Source organism: Chrysemys picta, chromosome 2 (genome assembly GCF_011386835.1).
Source record: "Chrysemys picta bellii isolate R12L10 chromosome 2, ASM1138683v2, whole genome shotgun sequence".
Taxonomy (NCBI): Eukaryota; Metazoa; Chordata; order Testudines; family Emydidae; genus Chrysemys; species Chrysemys picta.
Genome location: NC_088792.1, coordinates 68,807,450 through 68,828,682, shown reverse-complemented (window position 1 = coordinate 68,828,682; position 21,233 = coordinate 68,807,450). Strand labels below are relative to the sequence as shown.

Genomic DNA, 21,233 nt, shown 5'->3' with positions numbered 1-21,233 from the left:
TTGTGGCGCATACACAAAGGCAAACAACTATACAATTTTGGTGAATTTGCTAATAATATATTCTACAATGATAAATTTTACTAGTAAAACTCATTTGTTTCTACTATGTTATTTATTTATGCTGGTCGACTGTCCCTCTGAGAGGGAGTTCCATATTACAACTAGTAAATATTTATATTATGATAAGGCCCCAGTCAGAATTTGGGACCCTGTTGTGCTGGGTGTTGTATAAACATGTAAAGGAGATGACCCTGCTCTGAAGAGTTACAATAGAATGACAAGCAGACAAAAGGGGAAGGATCTGATTATGATAGTTATAATAGGAAACAATAATTATAATATTACAATATGTTTATTATAGTATTACTATTTAAAAACTTTTTTTTAGCAATGGAAATATTTGCTATCTTCAACAAGCCAAAGACCCAACAAAGATGCAGCCAATACTATACTGTGATGATTCCTATGAAGATCTCCAGGAATGGACAGACTGTCAACAGCTTAGAAGCAAATTGGCTGGAGCACATGACAGATCACTTCAGGAAAGGAGGCTTGCTGGTGAACGCCATCTTCAGCCTTGGAATGGTAAATGGTATGGAATTTACTGAAAGCACTACCCTGTGACTCTTTTTCCTTTTAAGGGGCTTACTGTAGTTGAAGAGAAGACATTTGGTAGGTGTTTTTAGGATAAGCCAAAGCAGCTTTTGTTTTTGATCAACCTATTTCAGTGATGGAAATAGCCAAGTACAGGAAATACTTTGGTGATTGAATGAGGAACCCTGAGATCATGCATTATATTTTATGTACATTGTAGAGATGCTTCTGCAATCACAGAAGTATGCAAACACAGATAGCATCAGTTTATTTACACGAGTCAGTTTTTGATCTTTAATCTTTGAAGTTTTAACAAAGAATAGTCTGTTTTTTTAACTACACTCTGGAATCACATACCATACGTGCAGATTACTTGTAGATTTCACTCCCACAGCAGCTCGTGAAATAGTATCTCAACATTTTAAAGCAGTTGAAATAAACTAAGGGAGGCATTTCCTATAAACTGCTCTGCTGTACACTGCTTCTGGGTCTGAGTGTAGGTCACTGCAAAGACACTACTGATTCCGTTTATCCTTTATTTAATCAGTCTGTCTTGGTTCTTATGCAGCACCCATCACCTGAGTACTTCACAAAATTACAAAATGTACATATAAATCTCTCTTTTACTTTGCCTTCTCCGATCTGGAGTGTGTGATGGAGAAGCGAGGTGGTTCATTTATTTTGTTGATGTTACAGTAAGAAGAGTAGATCAAAGAAATGAGTGGTTTTGTTCTGAAAATTAAGCATCGTTGCCAGGATTTGAACCCTCCTCTCTCTTGGTTCCATAACCAGTACTTAGAATATAGTTGGCCACAATGCTTTACTTAAAGTCAAGCCCTCAGCCCTCTTACAGAGAGGGACAATATTAACTTAGGTGTTCAGGACCCAGGAAGGATGTGAAGGAAAAGACGGGCCAAGGGAGGGAAAATATTAGGACAAAAAAAATGTTCCAGCCGTAGATAACAAACTAACTTTCCTGGAAGAATATGGTAGTAGTCCTCTCATGACTAGAGAAATAAGGGCCCGACCCTGTGAATGCTGAGTGCCTTCGCATTCTACTGACTTCACTGAGTTTGCTTAGCCACTCCTCAGTAGTAATTCACTGGATAGAGCACTGATTTGGGGGCACAAGGTTTGTGACAAAGTGAGACAAGGACTACTGCCAGAAGGTTTTCTTCCTCTTTTGCTGCTGGCAAAAGTCTCTTGGCCAATGATAAAACACAAAAAAATTAATGTATCCTGTTAAAATTCAATTGGGAAATTAACAGTCAGTCCTAATTTTTCATTCTGCAACAAATAGCAGCAAAGAGAAGGTCCAAAGTTCACCCGATGGAATGCTTTCTCAGAGCTTCCTGGCAAGTCCTGTAATTGGTAGTTAACTTGCTTAGAAACAAATGGTCATTTATTTTGTGTATATAAAAATTGCAATTTATAAAGTATGAGTCACTGAGCCTGATATGCCTAATTATGTCTGCTTTTTAATGCAAGTATTTATTCCTGGCCCCTCATCAGTGTACTGTTAAACACAGCATATGAAAAGTATTCTTTTGTTATTTAAACATTAAAAGTGCTTTTACATAATATTGCTCTGGGGGAGGTTCATGCACTCAGATACTATGTTGGAGTGCTTGGAAAATGCCTACACACAGCAGTGAAGAGGGATTAGAGGGTGAATCTTAAATGTTGGATATTTTCTAAACAAACAGAATAGTACAGTTAGTTTAGAATTGTGTAAAAATGGCCAGATCCAGAGTTAAGCTAGAGTAAAGGTTGTAAACAGACCATTAATTTGCAATATTATTAGAATTTTATGATTGTGAAAGCAAAAAGTTTGAAAATCAAGAAAAAAGTATGGAAATAATGAATTTAGAACATTGTTGTTGACTCAACCTAAATGTCATGAGGCTTACAAATAGTCAGTATTGTGCCAACACCATCCTTAACTCTGCCGTTTATCCTTGATCACTTTCAATTCCAGGCCATAGACCATCACTGTATAAACTGTGGCTAAATCCACTCCATAGCAGATAGAGGCCTGCCCTTTTACTACCTTCATGGTAAAGGTCAAAGACTACAACATCTAGGTGTCCCTCCTTTCCATGAGATGATAGCACTTGACTCCATCCATTTACTCTCCCAGTATTAGTCTGAAACCTCATATTCCAAACACAGATCAGAAGTCAAATTTTCTATATTCGTCCAGAACTAATGAGTTATGGTCCCTCCATATGCTAATCGCCCTTCTAAGATGGGCTTGAAATCCTCCTGTACCTGAGGAAGGTTGGAAGTGTAGCTGAAGGTTATGTCATTGGAGAACAAAAGACCATATTATTGTGATTCATATATAATATACAAAGATTTTCATGTGACAGCTAGTGCAATTCTTCCACCAGTAAGAAGAGGCTAGATGAAGGCAAATAGACTCATAGATTCATAGACTTTAAGGTCAGAAGGGACCATTATGATCATCTGGTCTGACCCTCTGCATGCTGCAGGCCACAAAACCGTCCCTACCCTTCCCTTGACTCTGCTGATGAAGTCCCCAAATCCTGTGTCTTGGTGACTTCAATTGGCAGAGAACCCTCCTGCTAGCGATCCCTGCCCCATGCTGCGGAGGAAGGCGAAAAACCTCCAGGGCCTCAGCCAATCTACCCTGGAGGAAAATTCCTTCCCGACCCCAAATATGGCGATCAGTAAGACCCCGAGCATGTAGGCAAGAGTCTCCAGCCTGACCCTTGTTAGCCATTATACTATTTACCTGCTATTGCTCGGTATTCCTCAGCTAATATGTTTTACCATTAAACCATTCCCTCCATAAACTTATCTAATTTAATCTTAAAACCAGACAGGTCCCTTGCCCCCACCGTTTCCCTCGGAAGGCCGTTCCAATATTTCACCCCTCTGATGGTCAGAAACCTTCATCTAATTTCAAGCCTAAACTTCCCCACTGCCAGTTTATATCCATTCGTTCTCGTGTCCACATTAGTACTAAGCTGGAATAATTCCTCTCCCTCCCTGGTATTTATCCCTCTGATATATTTAAAGAGAGCAATCATATCCCCCCTCAGCCTTCGTTTTGTCAGACTAAACAACCCGAGCTCCTCTAGTCTCCTTTCATACGACAGGTTTTCCATTCCTCTGATCATCCTAGTGGCCCTCCTCTGCACCCGTTCCAATTTGAGTTCATCTTTTTTAAACATGGGAGACCAGAACTGCACACAGTACTCCAAATGAGGTCTCACCAGCGCCTTATACAACGGAAGCAGCACCTCCTTATCCCTACTAGATATACCTCGCCTAATGCATCCCAAGACCGCATTGGCTTTTTTCACCGCCACGTCACATTGTCGACTCATAGTCATCCTCCGGTCTACAAGAACCCCTAGGTCCTTCTCCTCTTCCGTTACTTCTAACCAATGCGTCCCCAGCTTGTAACTAAAATTGTTGTTAGTCATCCCTAAATGCATCACCTTACACTTTTCACTATTAAATTTCATCCTATTTCTGATACTCCAATTCACAAGCTCATTCAAGTCTCCCTGCAGAATATCCCTATCCTCCTCCGAATTGGCAACGCCTCCCACCTTCGTATCATCCGCAAACTTTATCAGTCCACTCCTGCAATCGGTTCCGAGGTCAGTAATAAATAGATTAAATAAAATGGGTCCCAAAACCGAACCCTGAGGAACTCCACTGGTAACCTCCCTGAGGGTCAGAGTTAAGTTTGTTTGATACTGGTGTTTGATACTTTAGATGAGTATTTCCAGATTTGATGTTGTTTAAGTTTTTTGTTGATGTACAGTCCTCTAAATTCTTAATTTTCCTACATTTGCTTGTTACCTTAACTCTGAATTTCCAACTTTTGAACTTTTAAAAAATATCTACAATGTTTTAAAAAATAGAAGAATTGCTTGGAAAAACAAAATGTTTGGGACGTCACTGGTCACACTGGACAATAGTCATTGCTAGTGTGGCTGTACTGACCTCAGTGGAGTTGGCTCAGGGATGCATTTGGCCTGTTATTTTCCAATATAATTAGCTAATGTGGCTGGGATTCTTGTCACTTATGCTGAGTGTGTGTGTGTGAGAGAGAGAGAGAGAGCTCAGCCAAAGGCTAACACACAGATCACGCGCCAAGTAGAGTTTATGCCAGTATGTTTTACTCAGTAAAAACAATAACAACATAAAGGTTAGCTTCATAGATGAGGTAGCTTAATAGTTCAAAGACAGCAGTGGGAAAATTGTTGCCCACTAGTATAGCTGTCATGATAAAATAAGAAATCTTTTTCCATACCCTTCATTTAAATCACAAGCAAGAACATTACAGCAGCATTTTGCCAACAGACCTGCATCAAATATTTATACAGCCAAGTGAAAATAGCTTTTTGTGAACAGTGGGGGAGAATCTTTACCTTAATAAAAAATGCAGTGATAATGGGCCATTTGCTGGTGAAGGAGGGTGATTTAACCTTTGTATTCTGAGCCTTCACTCTGAGAAAGAATGAAGTTGCATGAGCTAAGAGAATGGAGAGAAAATGACACCATGAACCAGACAAAATCGAAACGTGGTTTGTTTTAATAGCATGACCAGCTGTGTGGCCCAATGAACTGTTGCTAATGGAAATGGCCCAATGTTTGATTGCAACACAGGACTTGCTAACTTAGTATTTGAGAACTAACTGGGTGAATGTAATACCCTGACTTCCAAAAGATTAATCACACTAATGAAGAGATTATTGAAAGATGAGAAAAACACACAGGAATCAGGGAGACGTTAAAATGCTGGCATGGTAGATGGTGTAACTATTGCAGACTACTGCAGGAATTTTAAAGAGAGTCTTGTTGAGTGGCCTACAAAGTTTTGGATGGCTATTTTTCTAGACTTGAGACATGATGGTTCTGTCCCAGAACACACAGGTGCTTGCACGTTAGGGTATATACTTAGGGTATATCTACAATGTCGAGCTGAAGATATAAATTCTAGCTCATGGCGACATACCCACACTAGCTCTGATAAAGTTAGTGTGCTAAAAATAGAGTGTAGCTGTGACAGTGCAAGCGGCAGGATGGGCTAGCCAACCCAAGTACATAACTGTCCAAGATGCTGGGAATGTGCTTGGGGTGTCTAGCAGGGCCGGCTTTAGGACCTGCGGGGCCCAATTCGAATACCCGGCGGCGCTCCGGGTCTTCCACGGCACTGAAGGACCCCCTGCCCGCCGAAATACCGCTGAAGTGCCACCGAAGCCCTGGTGTCTAGCCCCTCCTGCTGCCCATGTCACTCTGGCCACACTCTATTTTTAGTGCACTAGATCAATCAGAGCTAGTGTGGGTATATCTCCTTGAGCTGGAATTTACAACTCCAGCTCGAAGTGTAGACGTACCTTTAGTAGCTTCAATAGGTGGAGCTCATAGTACACTCCAGGGACTCCTTGCATCCCTCCATTTCCCCTGCCCACAAGCACCCTGTGTGTCTCCTTTGCATCGCCCTTTATTTCAGGGACTCCCTGCAACTCCCTCTTCCCCTTCCCATATGCCAGCAGTATCGGGTGTCCCCCATTCCCACCTCCCCCGATGGCAATGAGTCTGTGCCCCATACATTCTTCTTCCCCCCAACTCCATCGCAGGGTCCCCCTTTCTCTACCAATGCCACATGCTCTATGTGGATACACATGCCTACCTCTACCCTCCTTCCACCACATACCAGGGCACCTCTTCTTCCCCTGCACCCCATCCCCCCACCATTATTATTTTTCTTCTTTCTGTCTGAGAGATAAGTCATTCAGGGTGTCAACATGTTAAATGCTATTGAGAGGGCAGGAAGAAATGAGATAGGGATATTGCTATGCTAGAAGTTTTTGATGGGTTCTATCAACTGATGTTTTTGATCCATAGATAATTACAGAGTGCTGTGGCTCTGCTAAACAGATGCCAGGGGCTCTGTGTGTCCCCCATTTCTTCCCTTCCAGTTTTCTGATTTTCTCTCCCAAGTCAATAGGGTTCTGCCCTTTGATACCTGAAACATTCCCTGAAATTCTGGAATTGGTCAACGATGAGGTTCAGAAGTTATTGCATTATAGACAGCCAAGAAAATGCCATCAGGCTGAGTGTATGCCCTTGCAAGCTCAGCCAACGATAGACTAATTTTCAAAGGGATGCATACTGTTTAGCTTCTTCTTAGCGTCTGCGCAATGTGCCTCAGGTGACATGTGACCAGGATTTATCACCGAATTTGGTCCGCTGGTTGGATCATTAGCTTCCGTGGCTTGGGCTGGGTACTGATGGGGAGTGTGATATGAACACTGATCCAGGCCCCGCATACTGTTTATTTACATATGTGAATGCTGTGAATTGTGCATGAGTAGATTAATATGCAGTGGAATGAAGCACACATGATGATTTCAGAGTGGGCTCAGACGTGTGTGCTGGTTTGTTTTGAACCCTCAAGCATGGGTGGATGAGCAGGTGGAGGCTCCACTTATGCAAGTGTATGAAAATGTATTTTATTGGATTTTTGTATAGACTAGAATACACATAACCTGCACAAAGCATCTCCTACCACACATAAGCTTTCTCTTGTATGATTTAGACCAGTGTATTGTTAGTTCATCTACAACACTTTATTTCTTGGCTATCCCTGTCATTATGATCTCCTGTTGGGCATCCTAACAGTTGAGGGGTGACCAGATCTGTTCCTTTTAACAGAAGAGATTATTCTGTCTCTGTGGTTTCACAGACTTGTATCTTTTCAAAAACTTCAATCAAAAACACATACAACATTAACTCCATGTAAATCTGTTCCATGCCAAACTTATCAGACAGAGTCACAGATGTGGAAAATCCATTTCCAAGGTTTGAGAAATGAAATAAATCCATGCCACAGGATTTTGGAGCTTTATTGCTATGCATTCCATTTTTTCCCCACTACTTTACATGGTTCTATTTATCCCTTAGTGTATTTATTCAGCTTCACTTAACCCCCTTCCTCTCTTTTTGGTACGACAATGTGGTAATCTGGCTAGTGGCTCTCTTTTGATGCTGCTTCATTGCCTCTGATATTGTCTACAGCTGGTGCTTTTTTGAACTTCAAGTAGTGTAACTGTTTATCTGTGGTGTTCCCCTCTTCACCCACCCCACCCTGCAAAAAAGATGGTTGCTTTATGCAAAGATGTTGTGCAGCTTGGCCCAGATAGAATAGATAAACTGCTGCTCCCGGTGCCAGGAAGGCGCAATAAAATGAGGTTTTCCTAATATTTGCTCTGGGTTGTGGGAGCATACTTCTAGGTACAGGCAGATCTTTTCCTCATATATACCTTCCCTCTTCTGTCTCACTGCTAAAATAGAATAGTAATAAGTAATATTAAAACCTTGCACTTACATAATGTTTTGTATCTGTAGCTCTCAGAGCTTTTGCAAAAGCAAGCATTATTATCCCCATTGTATAGATGGAGTAAATGAGAGGTTAAGTGACTTGCCTAAAGTCACAGAGTGAGTCAGATTGAGAGTCTGGGGTGGATTCTAGGTCTTTTATATATCAGCCTTGAGTCCCTTTCTCGGATCCCTGTCTTAAAAAATTAAAGTGTTTGTTTGAGCTTTGCCATTCATTCTGTTGCCGGACATAGATTTGGCATGTGCACTTTCTACATAAATTGGGTCATATTCTGCATCTAAATCTAAGTCCTACAAGTGCCATTATTTAATGAAATATACAAGCTATTCCATGTGCATATACTGAGCTCTTGTCCGAGTCTCCACATTTTCTAACCTGTACCCCAGCTCCTTAGTCAGCTTGTTAGTTATTTATTAACAGAAATTTGCTTTCTTGTTTGAACAGAGTGATCCACTTGAGCCCAAAAAAAGAGGTGCCTTTTGGACATTGCTTTGTAGTCCAGTTTGTCTAGTTTGAAGTCCAGTGTTTTAAGGACAGAATGTACAGATCAAGCTTAGAATCATAGAAGATTAGGGTTGGAAGAGACCTCAGGAGGTCATCTAGTCCAACCCACTGCTCAAAGCAGGATCAACACCAACTAAATCATCCCAGCCAGGGCTTTGTCAAGCCAGGCCTTAAAAACCTCTATGGATGGAGATTCCACCACCTCCCTAGGTAATCCATTCCAGTGCTTCACCACCCTCCAATAAAATAGTTTTTCCTAATATCCAATCTAGATCTCTCCCCCTGCAACTTGAGACCATTGCTCCTTGTTCTGTCATCTGCCACCACTGAGAACAGCCCAGCTCCATCCTCTTGGAGCCCCCCTTCAGGTATTTGAAGGCTGCTATCAAAACTCCCCTCACTCTTCTGTTCTTCAGACTAAATAAGCCCTGTTCCCTCAGCTTCTCCTCATAAGTCATGTGCCCCAGCCCCTAATCATTTTCATTGCCCTCCGCTGGATTCTCTCCAATTTGTCCATATTCTTTCTGTAGTGGGGGGCCCAAAACTGGATGCAATACTCCAGATGTGGCCTCACCAGTGCCGAATAGAGGGGAATAATCATTTCCCTTGATCTGCTGGCAGTGCTCCTATTAATGCAGCCCAATATGCCATTAGCCTTCTTGGCAACAAGGGCACACAGTTGACTCATATCCAGCTTCTCATCCACTGTAATCTGCAGGTTCTTTTCAGCAGAACTGCCGCTTAGTCAGTCGGTCCCCAGCCTGTAGCAGTGCATGGGATTCTTCCATCCTAAGTGCAGGACTCTGCACGTGTCCTTGTTGAACCTCATCAGATTTCTTTTGGCCCAATCCTCCAATTTGTCTAGGTCACTCGGGACCCTATCCCTACCCTCCAGCATATCTGCCTCTACCCCACCCCACCCCCCGCTTAGTGTCATCTGTGAACTTGCTGAGGGTGCAATCCATCCCATCATCCAAATCATTAATGAAGATGTTGAACAAAACCGACACCAGGATCGACCCCTGGGGTACTCCGCATGATACCGCTGCCAACTAGACATCGAGCCGTTGATCACTACCCACTGAGCCAGACAATCTAGCCAGCTTTCTATCCACCTTATAGTCCATTCATCCAATCCATACTTCTTTATCTTGCTGGCAAGAATACTGTGGGAGACTGTATCAAAAGCTTTGCTAAAGTCAAGGTATATCACGTCCACCACTTTCCCCTTATCCACAGAGCCAGTTATCTCATCATAGAAGGCAATCAGGTTGGTCAGGCATGACTTGCCTTTGGTGAATCCATGCTGACTGTTGCTGATCACCTTCCTCTCCTCCAAGTGCTTCAAAATGGATTCCTTGAGGACCTGCTCCATGATTTTTCCGGGGACCAGATTCTCCTTCTTCCCTTTTTTAATCAAGCAACCCACGCTTCTTGGGACCCTTTTTTAATTCTAAAAGGGATTGCAGGGAGTCATTGGGGGTGGGGGGGACAGAGGTAAGTGAGGAAAATGGCATGGTTCCTTGGTGCTTTTGGTCTCCCAACAGAATCCTAAAAGAAATCACTAACAGGATGCTTACATATTTCTTCTTTAGGCCTAAGCTTACAAAAATAGCCTTCATTATTTTGGGTGTGAATAATTTGCACCTGCAGTTGCATTCGTTTAGAGCCTAATGATTTGATTGAATCTTTAAAAAAAAAACAAAAAAAACCCACAGTAATTCAGCATGTAAATAGGTACAATAACTGGTGCAAATGCCTACACCTGCAGTTCTTCACCGTGTAATTGTGGACACAGCTTGCAGTATTGAAGGCTTGCTAAAAACCTGGGCTTTACATTTTACCATAATAATCTGAACATGTGAGACGTTACCCCGAAGTAATATCTTCAAAAGATATAGAGCCAGATTGTGCCTGGCTTCTGTCTAAAATGATGCACAAAGGGAGAAGAAGGTTCAAGAAGCCCCCCTCTGGCCCTCAGCAGTTGAGCCCATGGTTTTATCATTGGCCTTTAAAAGAAGGCCACTGCCTTTGTCCAAATGGGTTGTGAGCTCTTCATTCATGTTAGTGTAATTGTCAAAGAAATGCTGTGTGGATAGTTTCTGTTCCCTCCAGGTAAATGTAGATGAATAAAGACCCCAACTAAAGGAAATAATAGAAGCCTTGACGAGGCACTAGATGGGGTGGCCAACCTGTGGCTCCGGAGCCGCATGTGGCTCTTCAGAGGTTAATATGCGGCTCCTTACCTAGGCACTGATTCCCGGGCTGGAGCTATAGATGCTAACTTTCCAATGTGGTGGGGGTGCTCACTGCTCAACCCCCTGCTCTGCCCCAAGCCCTGCCCCCACTCCTCCCCTTCTCCCAAGGCCCCTGCCCCTTCCCCTGAGCCTTGCATGTCCTCGCTCCTGCCCCCTTCTCCCTCCCCCTCATAAGCCTCCTGCGCATGTGAAACAGCTGATTGCGGGGGAGGGGGGGTAGGCACTGATTGGTGGGGTGCTGCTGATGTATTACTGTGGCTCTTTGGCAATGTACATTGGTAAATTCTGGCTCCTTCTCAGGCTCAGGTTGGCCACCCCTGCACTAGACAATAAATATAGGCGTTGGCTCAGACTGAAAACGTCTTTTCTAGCTCTAATTTGTGTGGTTTACCTGTAATATTTCCAGTAGCAAATATGACAGAAACTAAAATCTTTTAATAACAGGTTTAACGAACAAAATATGCCCATGAAGTCACTATTCTATGGAGAATCCATCACTAGGTTTGCTTTTCTTTGGATGTGTGTGATTTTCATTAACTGTCATATTAGCTCTGTGTGATCTATTGGTTGGGCATATCTGGTTCCACTGCAAAACAACAAATCATGGCCATGTGCAGAAAATAATTTAATTTAAAATGAAAAGAAACTACGCTATAAAATGTCATTTTGGGGAAGGGGGGAAGGGGAGAACATGCGCAAGGTCCTTTATAATTAGTCATCCAAAATAAATGTATTATTTAGGAGCTATTTTAAGGCAGGCTGGCTGAAAATATGTTTTATTAAGCAATGTAAAAATAATTCACAGTACGTTATAGCATACACAGAGTAATCTTTTGTGATTGTTTTTGAAATATATGTTGATTGTTTCATAATTTAGATTATTTATCTTACAAGGAACAGTAACTCAATTGCTTCTCAATTGTGTATCTTACAAAATAGCTCCTTAATGGAGCACATACTGAAAAACACTAAAGAAAAGAATTGGTTAGTGACTTCTGCTTATGAGTACATGACTAAGGCCTGGGAGAACATGCTGCTAAAATTACTTACTAATGATCTATGAAAACCAAGAGACTGGCTGAACATGCAGTTATATATATGACTGAGAAGGGGTGGGGGATACTGGCCCTAGTGACCAAAATACTTTCATAATTCGTGCAATAGTTGTGAGCACATCTTTGCTCACACACAATCCTTAATTTGTAAAAAGCAACAGAGGGTCCTGTGGCACCTTTAAGACTAACAGAAGTATTGGGAGCATAAGCTTTCGTGGGTAAGAACCTCACTTCTTCAGATTCCCAGACTTCTGATAGTCTTAAAGGTGCCACAGGACCCTCTGTTGCTTTTTACAGATTCAGACTAACACGGCTACCCCTCTGATACTTGAATCCTTAATTTGCATATGCATGTGAGCAGTCCCATTGGTTTGGGGCCTAACGTGGGCATATTTCATTTGGTATGTTCAAACTGAAGTAGTTATGTTGTTGAAAATAAACACATTAACACATAAATGATCATGAAACTTGCTCTTACAGAATCAAGGGTATTCTTTAAAACGACAAGATGAATTAGTCTCATTCACTTTAGCTGAACTGTAATGTATGGGGGTCTCGCCTGTGTCCTTTTTCATTAACATGTTGGGGGAAAAGATCAGATTTTGATCATTAACAAAGTAAAATGCCTTGCTGTGTGTAAGGTGTCTACTGTGCAGCTTACCGAAACCTCTTGTTTTAGCAGATTCCATGCAGGGCTTGATAGATGGAGTGTTTGTCTTTGAAGATCTTTCTATGGAAGACAGTAAGACTATACAGGGCTATGATGCAATTGTTGTGGAACAATGGACTGTCCTAGAAGTAAGTATATCATTTACTATAATTTGGTTTTCACCCTCACGGTATTGTAATATTTTTCTAAATCACAAGCTGTCAAGATGGTGTAGTAGACTTTCACATACTTCAGAAATACTACATGTGTTACTGAGGTAAAGGAAAGAGGGCTTGAAAACATGATATGGTAAGTGGGATGCGTACGTGGCTTGATAAGATATGTTTCCTGTGTTGTACATTGCAGTTCTCAGCTAAACTGTTTGAGGGGCATGAGTGTTGGTGACAGACAGAACTCAAGACCCTTCTGTTCCAAAAATATATGCCTCTGCTACATGAACTATAACGAGAATCTCCATCAGTTGTCATGGCAACATAATCACAAATGCTAGCTCAAGTTCTAACATTACATTCATCACGGGGGTAGTGATACTAAAAAAATCTTAGATATAGATGCCATGAGTACACATAATAACTAGTAATTCGCTTTGTAGTGACCTCTCTGGCCAACACAAAAAGAACTGACAAGGTATGAGTAGAGATGCATCTTTGGCCAGAATGCCAGTCAGCACTAACCAGAGTTGAGTGTTCGCAGATTAAAGGAGAGAAATGGGAACAGAGTGCAGAAAAACTAAGCATGCAGCATATCAACTTATTGCTATGAAGTCACCAGAAAGACTCTTTGGATCAGGCCCAAAGGTGTATATCTCCAGTTGCAGGCAAAACTAGTTCAACTAAACTGAGCTTCAGAATTCTTTGCATCTAAAATGAAGCATCAAATGGAACAATGCATTTGTATGATTACCCACATTTTTACTTTAATTTGCTTTTTGTGTCTATTTCAGTGCTGCCAGAAAAAAATATTATATATTTAAAAAGATAATGACTAAACTTCTAGTTTGCTATATAGAGTAAAAGGGTATAAATTCCTGAGAGAGGCTTAAACAAAAAGTATGCATAACAAAAAATGTTGGGCAACCACCAGTTTAAATATGTAAAAATCCAACCAACCAAAAGTTAAGCACTACCGATTTTAGTGGCTTAGTGAAATAAAATGGCCATACTGTAATGTTCAGAGATCTTGTCAAAGAACAATACAGGCATTCTGTTAACCAGCTAATGGAGGGTCCTCTTGTGTCTAAATGTGTCTGAATAAATAATTTGTGTCTTATGTTCACTCTTAATATAGATAGTTATAATCTTGAAAGTAAGTTAACAGGATTTTTTTTGCACATTTTTAGGGCTCAATTGTGGCATTAAGACAGAGGCTTGCAAAGAGTGCCTGTGAGCCATTGCATCTCACAGAGGCATCTTATCCTAATTACAGGTTTCAGAGTAGCAGCCGTGTTAGTCTGTATCCGCAAAAAGAACAGGAGTACTTGTGGCACCTTAGAGACTAACAAATTTATTAGAGCATAAGCTTTCGTGGACTACAGCCCACTTCACGAAGTGAAGTCCACGAAAGCTTATGCTCTAATAAATTTGTTAGTCTCTAAGGTGCCACAAGTACTCCTGTTTTTATCCTAATTGTGCACTATGCCTCCAGATGTTCTTAGGGAGTGCCCTTGCAGAAATTCTTACAGAAGCTGCAGCATATGCTCCTTTCCAGGGTAAGGAGGGGAAGACAGCCATGGCCTTGCCTACGCCTTTCCAGTTTTCGGGTGACTACTGCTTGTAACAGTGCTACACAAAAGCAGTCCTCATATTCAGGAGCACGCAATAAAACTGTGGTCAGCCCTTATGTGCTTATATAAGTTTAAGAGTTAGGGAGACAGGTTTTTTCTGACCTCCCCTGTCTTGCTTACCCACATAGGGGCTAAGTACAGTCCAGCCTGTCTGTGCTTTAAGAATGCACTTTAATACCAAGTTATTTCAACATTTACACCGCTACCTCGATATAACACGACCCGATATAACACGAATTCGGATATAACGCTGTAAAGCAGTGCTCCGGCAGGGCAGGGCTGCGCACTCCGGTGGATCAAAGCAAGTTTAATATAACGCGGTTTCACCTATAACGCGGTAAGATATTTTTGGCTCCCGAGGACAACGTTATATCGAGGTAGAGGTGTATTTTTGAAAGAGCTTGACCTTTTTCCTGATAAATATTCCAGTTGTATAAATTGAATTGTTAAAGAGAGGCTATATAAACAATTAAAACCCTTTGAAAGCTACAAAGCCTTTCTTGCTATAAACAATGCTTTACTTTGGTTTTCATAAATTTTAACTGTTTTGGGTGTTAAGTATCAGGCAACTCAGAGGAAACAATAAATACTCATCTTGTGAATTTCCACAGGAAGCTTTGGAGGTCTTATTGGTTTCTTTCAAGGTACAAGCCTTAAAACTATATATTTTCTTTACTATTGTTGTGGTATAATATTTTAAACATTTATAGCATTTGCTTCAGTTGGATTGTGGCAAGTGTATTCTCTTCTTATTGATTATATCACTTGATAGTTTATCTTGATAGACTTTGGGGTTAGGTTTTCCTCACTGGCTGAGACATGAGAATACTCCCCCCAAACCATCTAAGACTTTTTTGAGAAGTGAAAATTGGAAGTGACTTCTGAAGGAGTGGAAACAATTCAAAAGACTTTTTATAAAAGGCAAGAATGAACACATTTCAGAGGCCAGTGGGCCAACAAGCAGAAATGACTGACCTAAAAGAATGCCACGCATATCCATATCCAGGGTGTGCTGCTGTTTTACCCCTCACATTTTCCCTTTGTAATCATCTGTCAGACGTAGTGGTTCTTCATAGAACATCTTTGGGATGGACTTTGGAGCCAGTGCTAATTGGACAGTTTCTCCAAGTCTCTTGAGTACAAAAACGTTTTCAGATATATTAATTAATTTTGTTTTGCCTTTTCTAGGGCTAACTAATCCTTTTGAGCAAACACTTCATCAAAAGGCAGAGTAAGATAGGCTCTTTACAGGCAGCATTATTCAGGATATAGAAGGATATCCAGGTATAACTGTAGTACACTAGGCGTTAAAATCAACAGTTCTCATACAACAGGTAACATGCACATCAGATGGGATACACACACTGGCTGGGCTAAATTAATCCCTGATGCAGTTCCCTTGACTTGGTTGTAAGATAGGTCATTAACTGGGTAGGATGTGGATTTGAATTGGGTGGATCTAGGTATATATAACTCAGGTGCCATGGTTAGATCATCACCTGATGTAACTTGAGAGATCAGGATGACCTGGATGCTTCCTGGCAATCCTGCTCTTTATGTTTGTGCTGATCCTAAGAAACTCTTGCATCCAAACCAATTCAAGAAGATTGAGAACCAATGAATTTATCACATAGCTAGCAAAGTATCTCAGAGGTTTGTTGGGAAGCCATGTAAGCTGGCTATCCATGGCATCCTTTCCCTTAAGAGACTTAGCCCGGCAGTATTGTAGCCAATGAGGTTAATCCGAGGCGCGATTATTGCTAGTTGAAAACTTTTCCTATCATTCTTACTGTTTTCCATAGAGTCCGCAACTGAGATTGGGGCCCCGCTATGCTAGGTTCAAACGCATTAAGAGACAGTCCCAGCCCTGAAAAGCTTATAGTTTACATCAGTGGTGGGCAACCTGCAGCCCACGGGCCACACGTGGCCCATCAGGGTAATCCACTGGTGGGCTGCAAGACAGTTTGTTTATATTGACCGTTTGCAGGCACGGCCGCCCGCAGCTCCCAGTGGCCGCGGTTCATCATTCCCGGCCAATGGGAGCTCCGGGAAGTGGCGGCCAGCACGTCCCTGCGGCCCGCGCTGCTTCCTGCAGCTCCCATTAGCTGGGAACAGTGAACTGCAGCAATTGGGAGCTGCAGGTGGCTGTGCCTGGAGACGGTCAATGTAAACAAACTGTCTCACGGCCACCAGCAGATTACCCTGCAAGGCCGCAGGTTGCCCGCTACTGGTCTAAATAGACAAGGTAGACAGTGGAAGGTGGAACAGAGGCAGAGAGGGGAAGTGAGCAAGTCAGTGGAAGAGATGGTATTGGAATTGGAAATGGCTGGAAAACTCAGAATTCAGAAACATTTTGAGGTTTTGACCTTTGTTTTCATTTCCCATCAGAACAAACTTTTATGAGAATGAGAGACACACCAACACCTAGCGTGGTGATTAGGGTGCTCATCCTGGAATATGGGGTATCCAGGTTCAAGTTTCTGCTCTGCCTGCTTCATAGCATAGATATCCACATCCCAGACAAGTGCCCTAATCTCTCGGGCTTTTAGAGTTAGTCTCCCGCTCTCTTCTCCATCTTTCTTGGTGGCACTTTTCCACTTATATAAATAGTTAAATATTCACTGGGTCAGCAAGATTGACTCTGTAGCCTGATGATTAGGGCACTCCCCTGGTATGTGGAAGGATCCCAGTTCAAGTCTATTTAATTCAGAGCAGGGAATTAAATCTGCCTCTCCTATGTCTCAGATGAGTGCCCTGACCAGTTGGCTGTTCTGGAATGGGTCTCTCTCTGTGATTTCTACCAGAAAGTCCATCCTGGACCTGAGAAAGCTTTGTCAAAGCCAATATGTTTCAATGAATAAACATTTTCTGACCAAAAAAAAAATATTTACTGAAAATTTCACAATTATTTCTAGTTAGAACCCAAGCTGCCTGACTCCTACACCAGTGTTCTGTCCAGTAAACCAAACTGTCTCCCAGCCAGATGTTCTTAGAATTCACCTGTGTTCACAGACAAGTGCAGGGGCATCAAGCGGCAGAGAGGAAGATTAGATCACAGCTGGAGAGAGAGGGACTTTAGGTTCAAGGATGACAGAACTCATTGAGACACAATGGAGTTATCTGGAACCTTAATAAGCACTTTGCTTCTACTACAGATACACCAGAGAATCATCAGCAGAGTTTTCCAGAGGGGTGAAGTGTCTGGTTAATCCAGACTTTCTCATGCTTACGCAAACTCATGGTTGGTGCATTATAGGTTATGTTCATCTTTTCTAAAATTCCATCCTGTTAGAACATGTCTGTCTTGCTCCAGGCAGATGGAAGAAACATCCATGGACAGTCAGAAATTCATGGATAAATTGACTCCCATTTTGGGCTTATATCAGACCTGCTTATCTTGACGCTTCAGAATTTTGGGGATGGAATCAGAATTACATGTACATTTCAGAGTAATTTCTGGAGAGCTTATCCAACTTCCCTTGTTTGTGTGCTCCTTCTGGGGATGTGAACTGGCTTATCAAATATGTTATTTCTTTAACTGTGCTCCAATTTAAAAAAATCCAGCCGCAACTATGAAAGAAAAGATGCCATATATCTTTCAGTACCATCAATAATAAAGTAATAAATAAAAAGATAATAATACCCCGCTTTTATACAGTGCTTTGCATCAGCAGATCTCAAAGCGCTTTACAAAGATCAGTGAATCTACTGAGACTAAATAAAAGGTAAACTTTTCCAATCATCATAAAGGCAAATGAGGGGGAATTGGCATGCCTCTCTACAGAGAAAATACTGCCAGTTTAATTGCTATTAAACAACAGTAATGCTTCCAAGTCTAATAGTGAGAACAAGCTGAACACTTGGTATGTGTATAAAATGTCAGTTTGCAAGAGGATGTAAAGCTTGCAGCTGTCACAGTATGCGGTCCGCCAAGCAACCGACAGGATGTAATAGTTCTGAGTTATTTAACTGTTTCCACTCAGACAGAACAGAACTCTGGTATCTGTGCAAATGACCAGAGAACTCTTAATGACTAAATGTTTCCCTCGACCCTATTGCTTTAACCCTAAAAATGTCAGGCCACATTATTTTCACTACAGTCTGTGAGCTCTAGCATTAAAACTTCTTTCATGGTTTTAATTCTGCTTGTGCAGGCAAATTTGGGTAGGCAGCTCTGATTAATCAAAGACTGTCTGGTTTCCCTTCTCCCCAACTCTAATGTGTCACCTTTTCTTTCCTGTACCCAAGAAACAGAACATGTTGACAAATTAACCAGTACTTCATTCAAATGAAGTGCTATAAACAATTATTTCAAATATTTGCATTTTTTCTCACTAGTGAGTAACATTCATTCTGAAAATATTTTCCTTGACTAAAGGATATTTCCCCACTGTGCATCTTTAGCTTTCGCTTCAATATTTTTTCTTCTTCTATGTCTGCAGCGTGTTGACTCAAATGAAACGACAAGCTCCCAGATATATTGTGATGTTGCAGTGTCTGGTAGAATGGAAGTAATGTGATATAGTATCAGCCATAGGTGTGGTAAATGTTCATAATGTGGTACCTACTCAAATAGACAAAACAAAGTTATTTCTTTCAGCTGCCTGGGTGACAAGTTTCCTTAATTCAGTGCTCTTTCTGGAAATTTCTCTGGACATCTGGCCTTAATTTGGTTTTAAATCTGATCTACCTCAGATTCCAGTGAGTTTGGTGGGCTTGATCTCCTCACTTTGTTACACTTGTCAGTCTGTGGTCATGAGATAGACCCATGACTAGAATAGCAGGAAGGTTGAAGGTGATGAGTACTAAATTCAGTCCTATAAAAGTCCTATACCACATAAAAGTAATCGCTCAGTGGGGAAAATATTGGCGGTTTGTCCTTGTTTTGCTCCTTTATTATGTATATACAGCTAAAAAGCTTGGGGAAGGGGATTGGGTTTTTTTTTTTTTTTGTAATGTTTGTTTGTTATCTTAAAAATATAACAAAAATGCCAAGTCTGATCTTCCCTTGGTTTTGCTGGAGGTCTTAGTTGGGGAATGTAGAAATGTGGATTCAGACCTTTTTCAGCCCTTGACTGTAGGAACAGGAATGTTAAAGTTCTAACAAAGACAGTATTTCTTCTGTCTACTGATAGGGGGCTTGAGTTAAATAGGTGTTGCCAAAAGCAGACAAAATACAGAATTTTAGACAGTCTTAATAATGATCACTTTCCCTCTCACTCATGTTTTGTTTTGGTATTTGTGATCTTGTCATAAACCTGTTAGTTCTCTACTCATCCATAGAGTCTTCAAGGAAAAATAGGGAAGGGCAGACGCAGACCTGAATTTCCAGTCTGGAAACAAGCAGGAAAAAAATTCTTCTAGCCCTTCTTTATATTTCATAAAGAACCAAAAAGGCACAAATTCATTTCCATTCCCTCAGCAGGTCACCTTTAAGCCATGCCGTGGAGATGGGAGTGAAGCAGCTGCACAGGGAATTGGATGCTGTGCATCCCCCTCCTCCAGACTAACTCTGAATAGGCCAGTATGTTGGAGGGATCTTGAGGCAGGCCAGGGGATCCATGACTACATATCCAGTGGCCCCAACCCTGCATAGAGGAGGGCAATGGCTGCTCTTCCATCGACTGGAATAGTGATGGGTCTGCTCTTTAGCTCTGTGGACTGCCTAAAGACAGGGGTGGTGGTAAATTTCATACTCGTGGAGTTGTCATCACAAAGGCTGATTATTTGGGCTTTGTCCAGGCAGGGGGATGAATTTCACTCTGGGTGACTTGCAGTGGGAAGCTGAATGGTCAACATTGAACAGTGTGTGCTATGAAGTGTGCCTGGCTATCATCAGAGATACCAGTTCCTGAACAATAAATGAGCTAATTTTTTTCCAAAAATTGTTGACTGACAGATAGTAGAACCGGTACCAAAGTGAAGCTATGTGAGAGTCTAGTAGAGCCTAATTAAACAGGTGTCACAAGAATGTAGCTACTGAAATACACCAGATGCATTCTATGGTCTAGATGAATTGGTTTTAAAAAAAATATACTGATAAAAAGTTGTTGGATTATATTTCTCATGCCCGATGTCCAAGAATGTGAAAGTTTCCCACAGTACTGGCTGTGAGAATTGCCACTGAAATGTTAGTTTAAAACATTTACTAAGGCCTTGGCTACACTTACCCGCTAGTTCGACGGCTGGAAATCGAACTTCTGGGTTCGACTTATCGCGTCTAGTCTGGACGTGATAAGTCGAACCCGGAAGTGCTCGCCGTCGACTGCGGTACTCCAGCTCGGCGAGAGGAGTACCGCGGAGTCGACGGGGGAGCCTGCCTGCCGAGTGTGGACCAAGGTAAGTTCGAACTAATTCGAACTAAGGTACTTCGAACTTCAGCTACGTTATTCACGTAGCTGAAGTTGCGTACCTTAGTTCGAATTAGGGGGGTAGTGTAGACCAAGCCTAAGACACTTTCTAATGACGAGTGAACTGTATTGGTGTGTTAGCCGCATAGAGCCGTATTTACAGCTGAGCCTCTACTCATCCTCCACTGTGCAAATTGCATCTCTACGTAAACGTGCCTGTGCTTTGCAGGTGCAAACACCAAGTGTGAGCACTTGAACAATCCTAATACGTGTGCATGTGTCAGGGTTAGAATCTACATCCACAAAACCCACTAGGAGAGGAGATTTACCGTTGACATGCACACAGGTGTTAAGACTGTTCAGCAGCACACACAGTTTTGGACTTGTGACATTTGGGTGCATTTATGAGCGTGCAATTTGGCCCATGCACAGTGGAGCTGGGGGATGAGTATGTACCTGATACAGCAGAATTTTGCTCATCTTCATTTAACTAATCTGCAAATTCAATAATTCTTACAAAACAACTGGTAGTCTCTCACCCCGGTTCTCAGTTAAATTGTCATAGCAATGTGCTGTAGTGATTGTACTAAGGCATTGTTACTTTCTCAAAATATACACAGTGCACACGTACC

The 21,233-nt window shown here is 41.7% G+C and overlaps 1 protein-coding gene and 1 pseudogene across 7 annotated transcripts in view; both read left to right on the top strand.

Annotated features, from left to right (window-relative positions):
- Positions 1-21,233, top strand: part of RFTN1 (raftlin, lipid raft linker 1) — a 129,951-nt gene that overhangs the window by 89,536 nt on the left and 19,182 nt on the right. For 5 of the 7 annotated variants that reach the window (XM_065587052.1, XM_008170495.4, XM_042862010.2 and 2 more), the window contains 2 exons: positions 389-592; positions 12,478-12,596. In XM_065587052.1, the coding sequence (XP_065443124.1) occupies positions 389-592; positions 12,478-12,596 (323 nt within the window). The remainder of the gene's footprint in view (positions 1-388; positions 593-12,477; positions 12,597-21,233) is intronic. The other 2 variants (XM_005297035.5, XM_065587054.1) reach the window with 1 other exon arrangement.
- On the top strand, positions 15,958-16,037 carry LOC135981973 (U4 spliceosomal RNA; annotated as a pseudogene).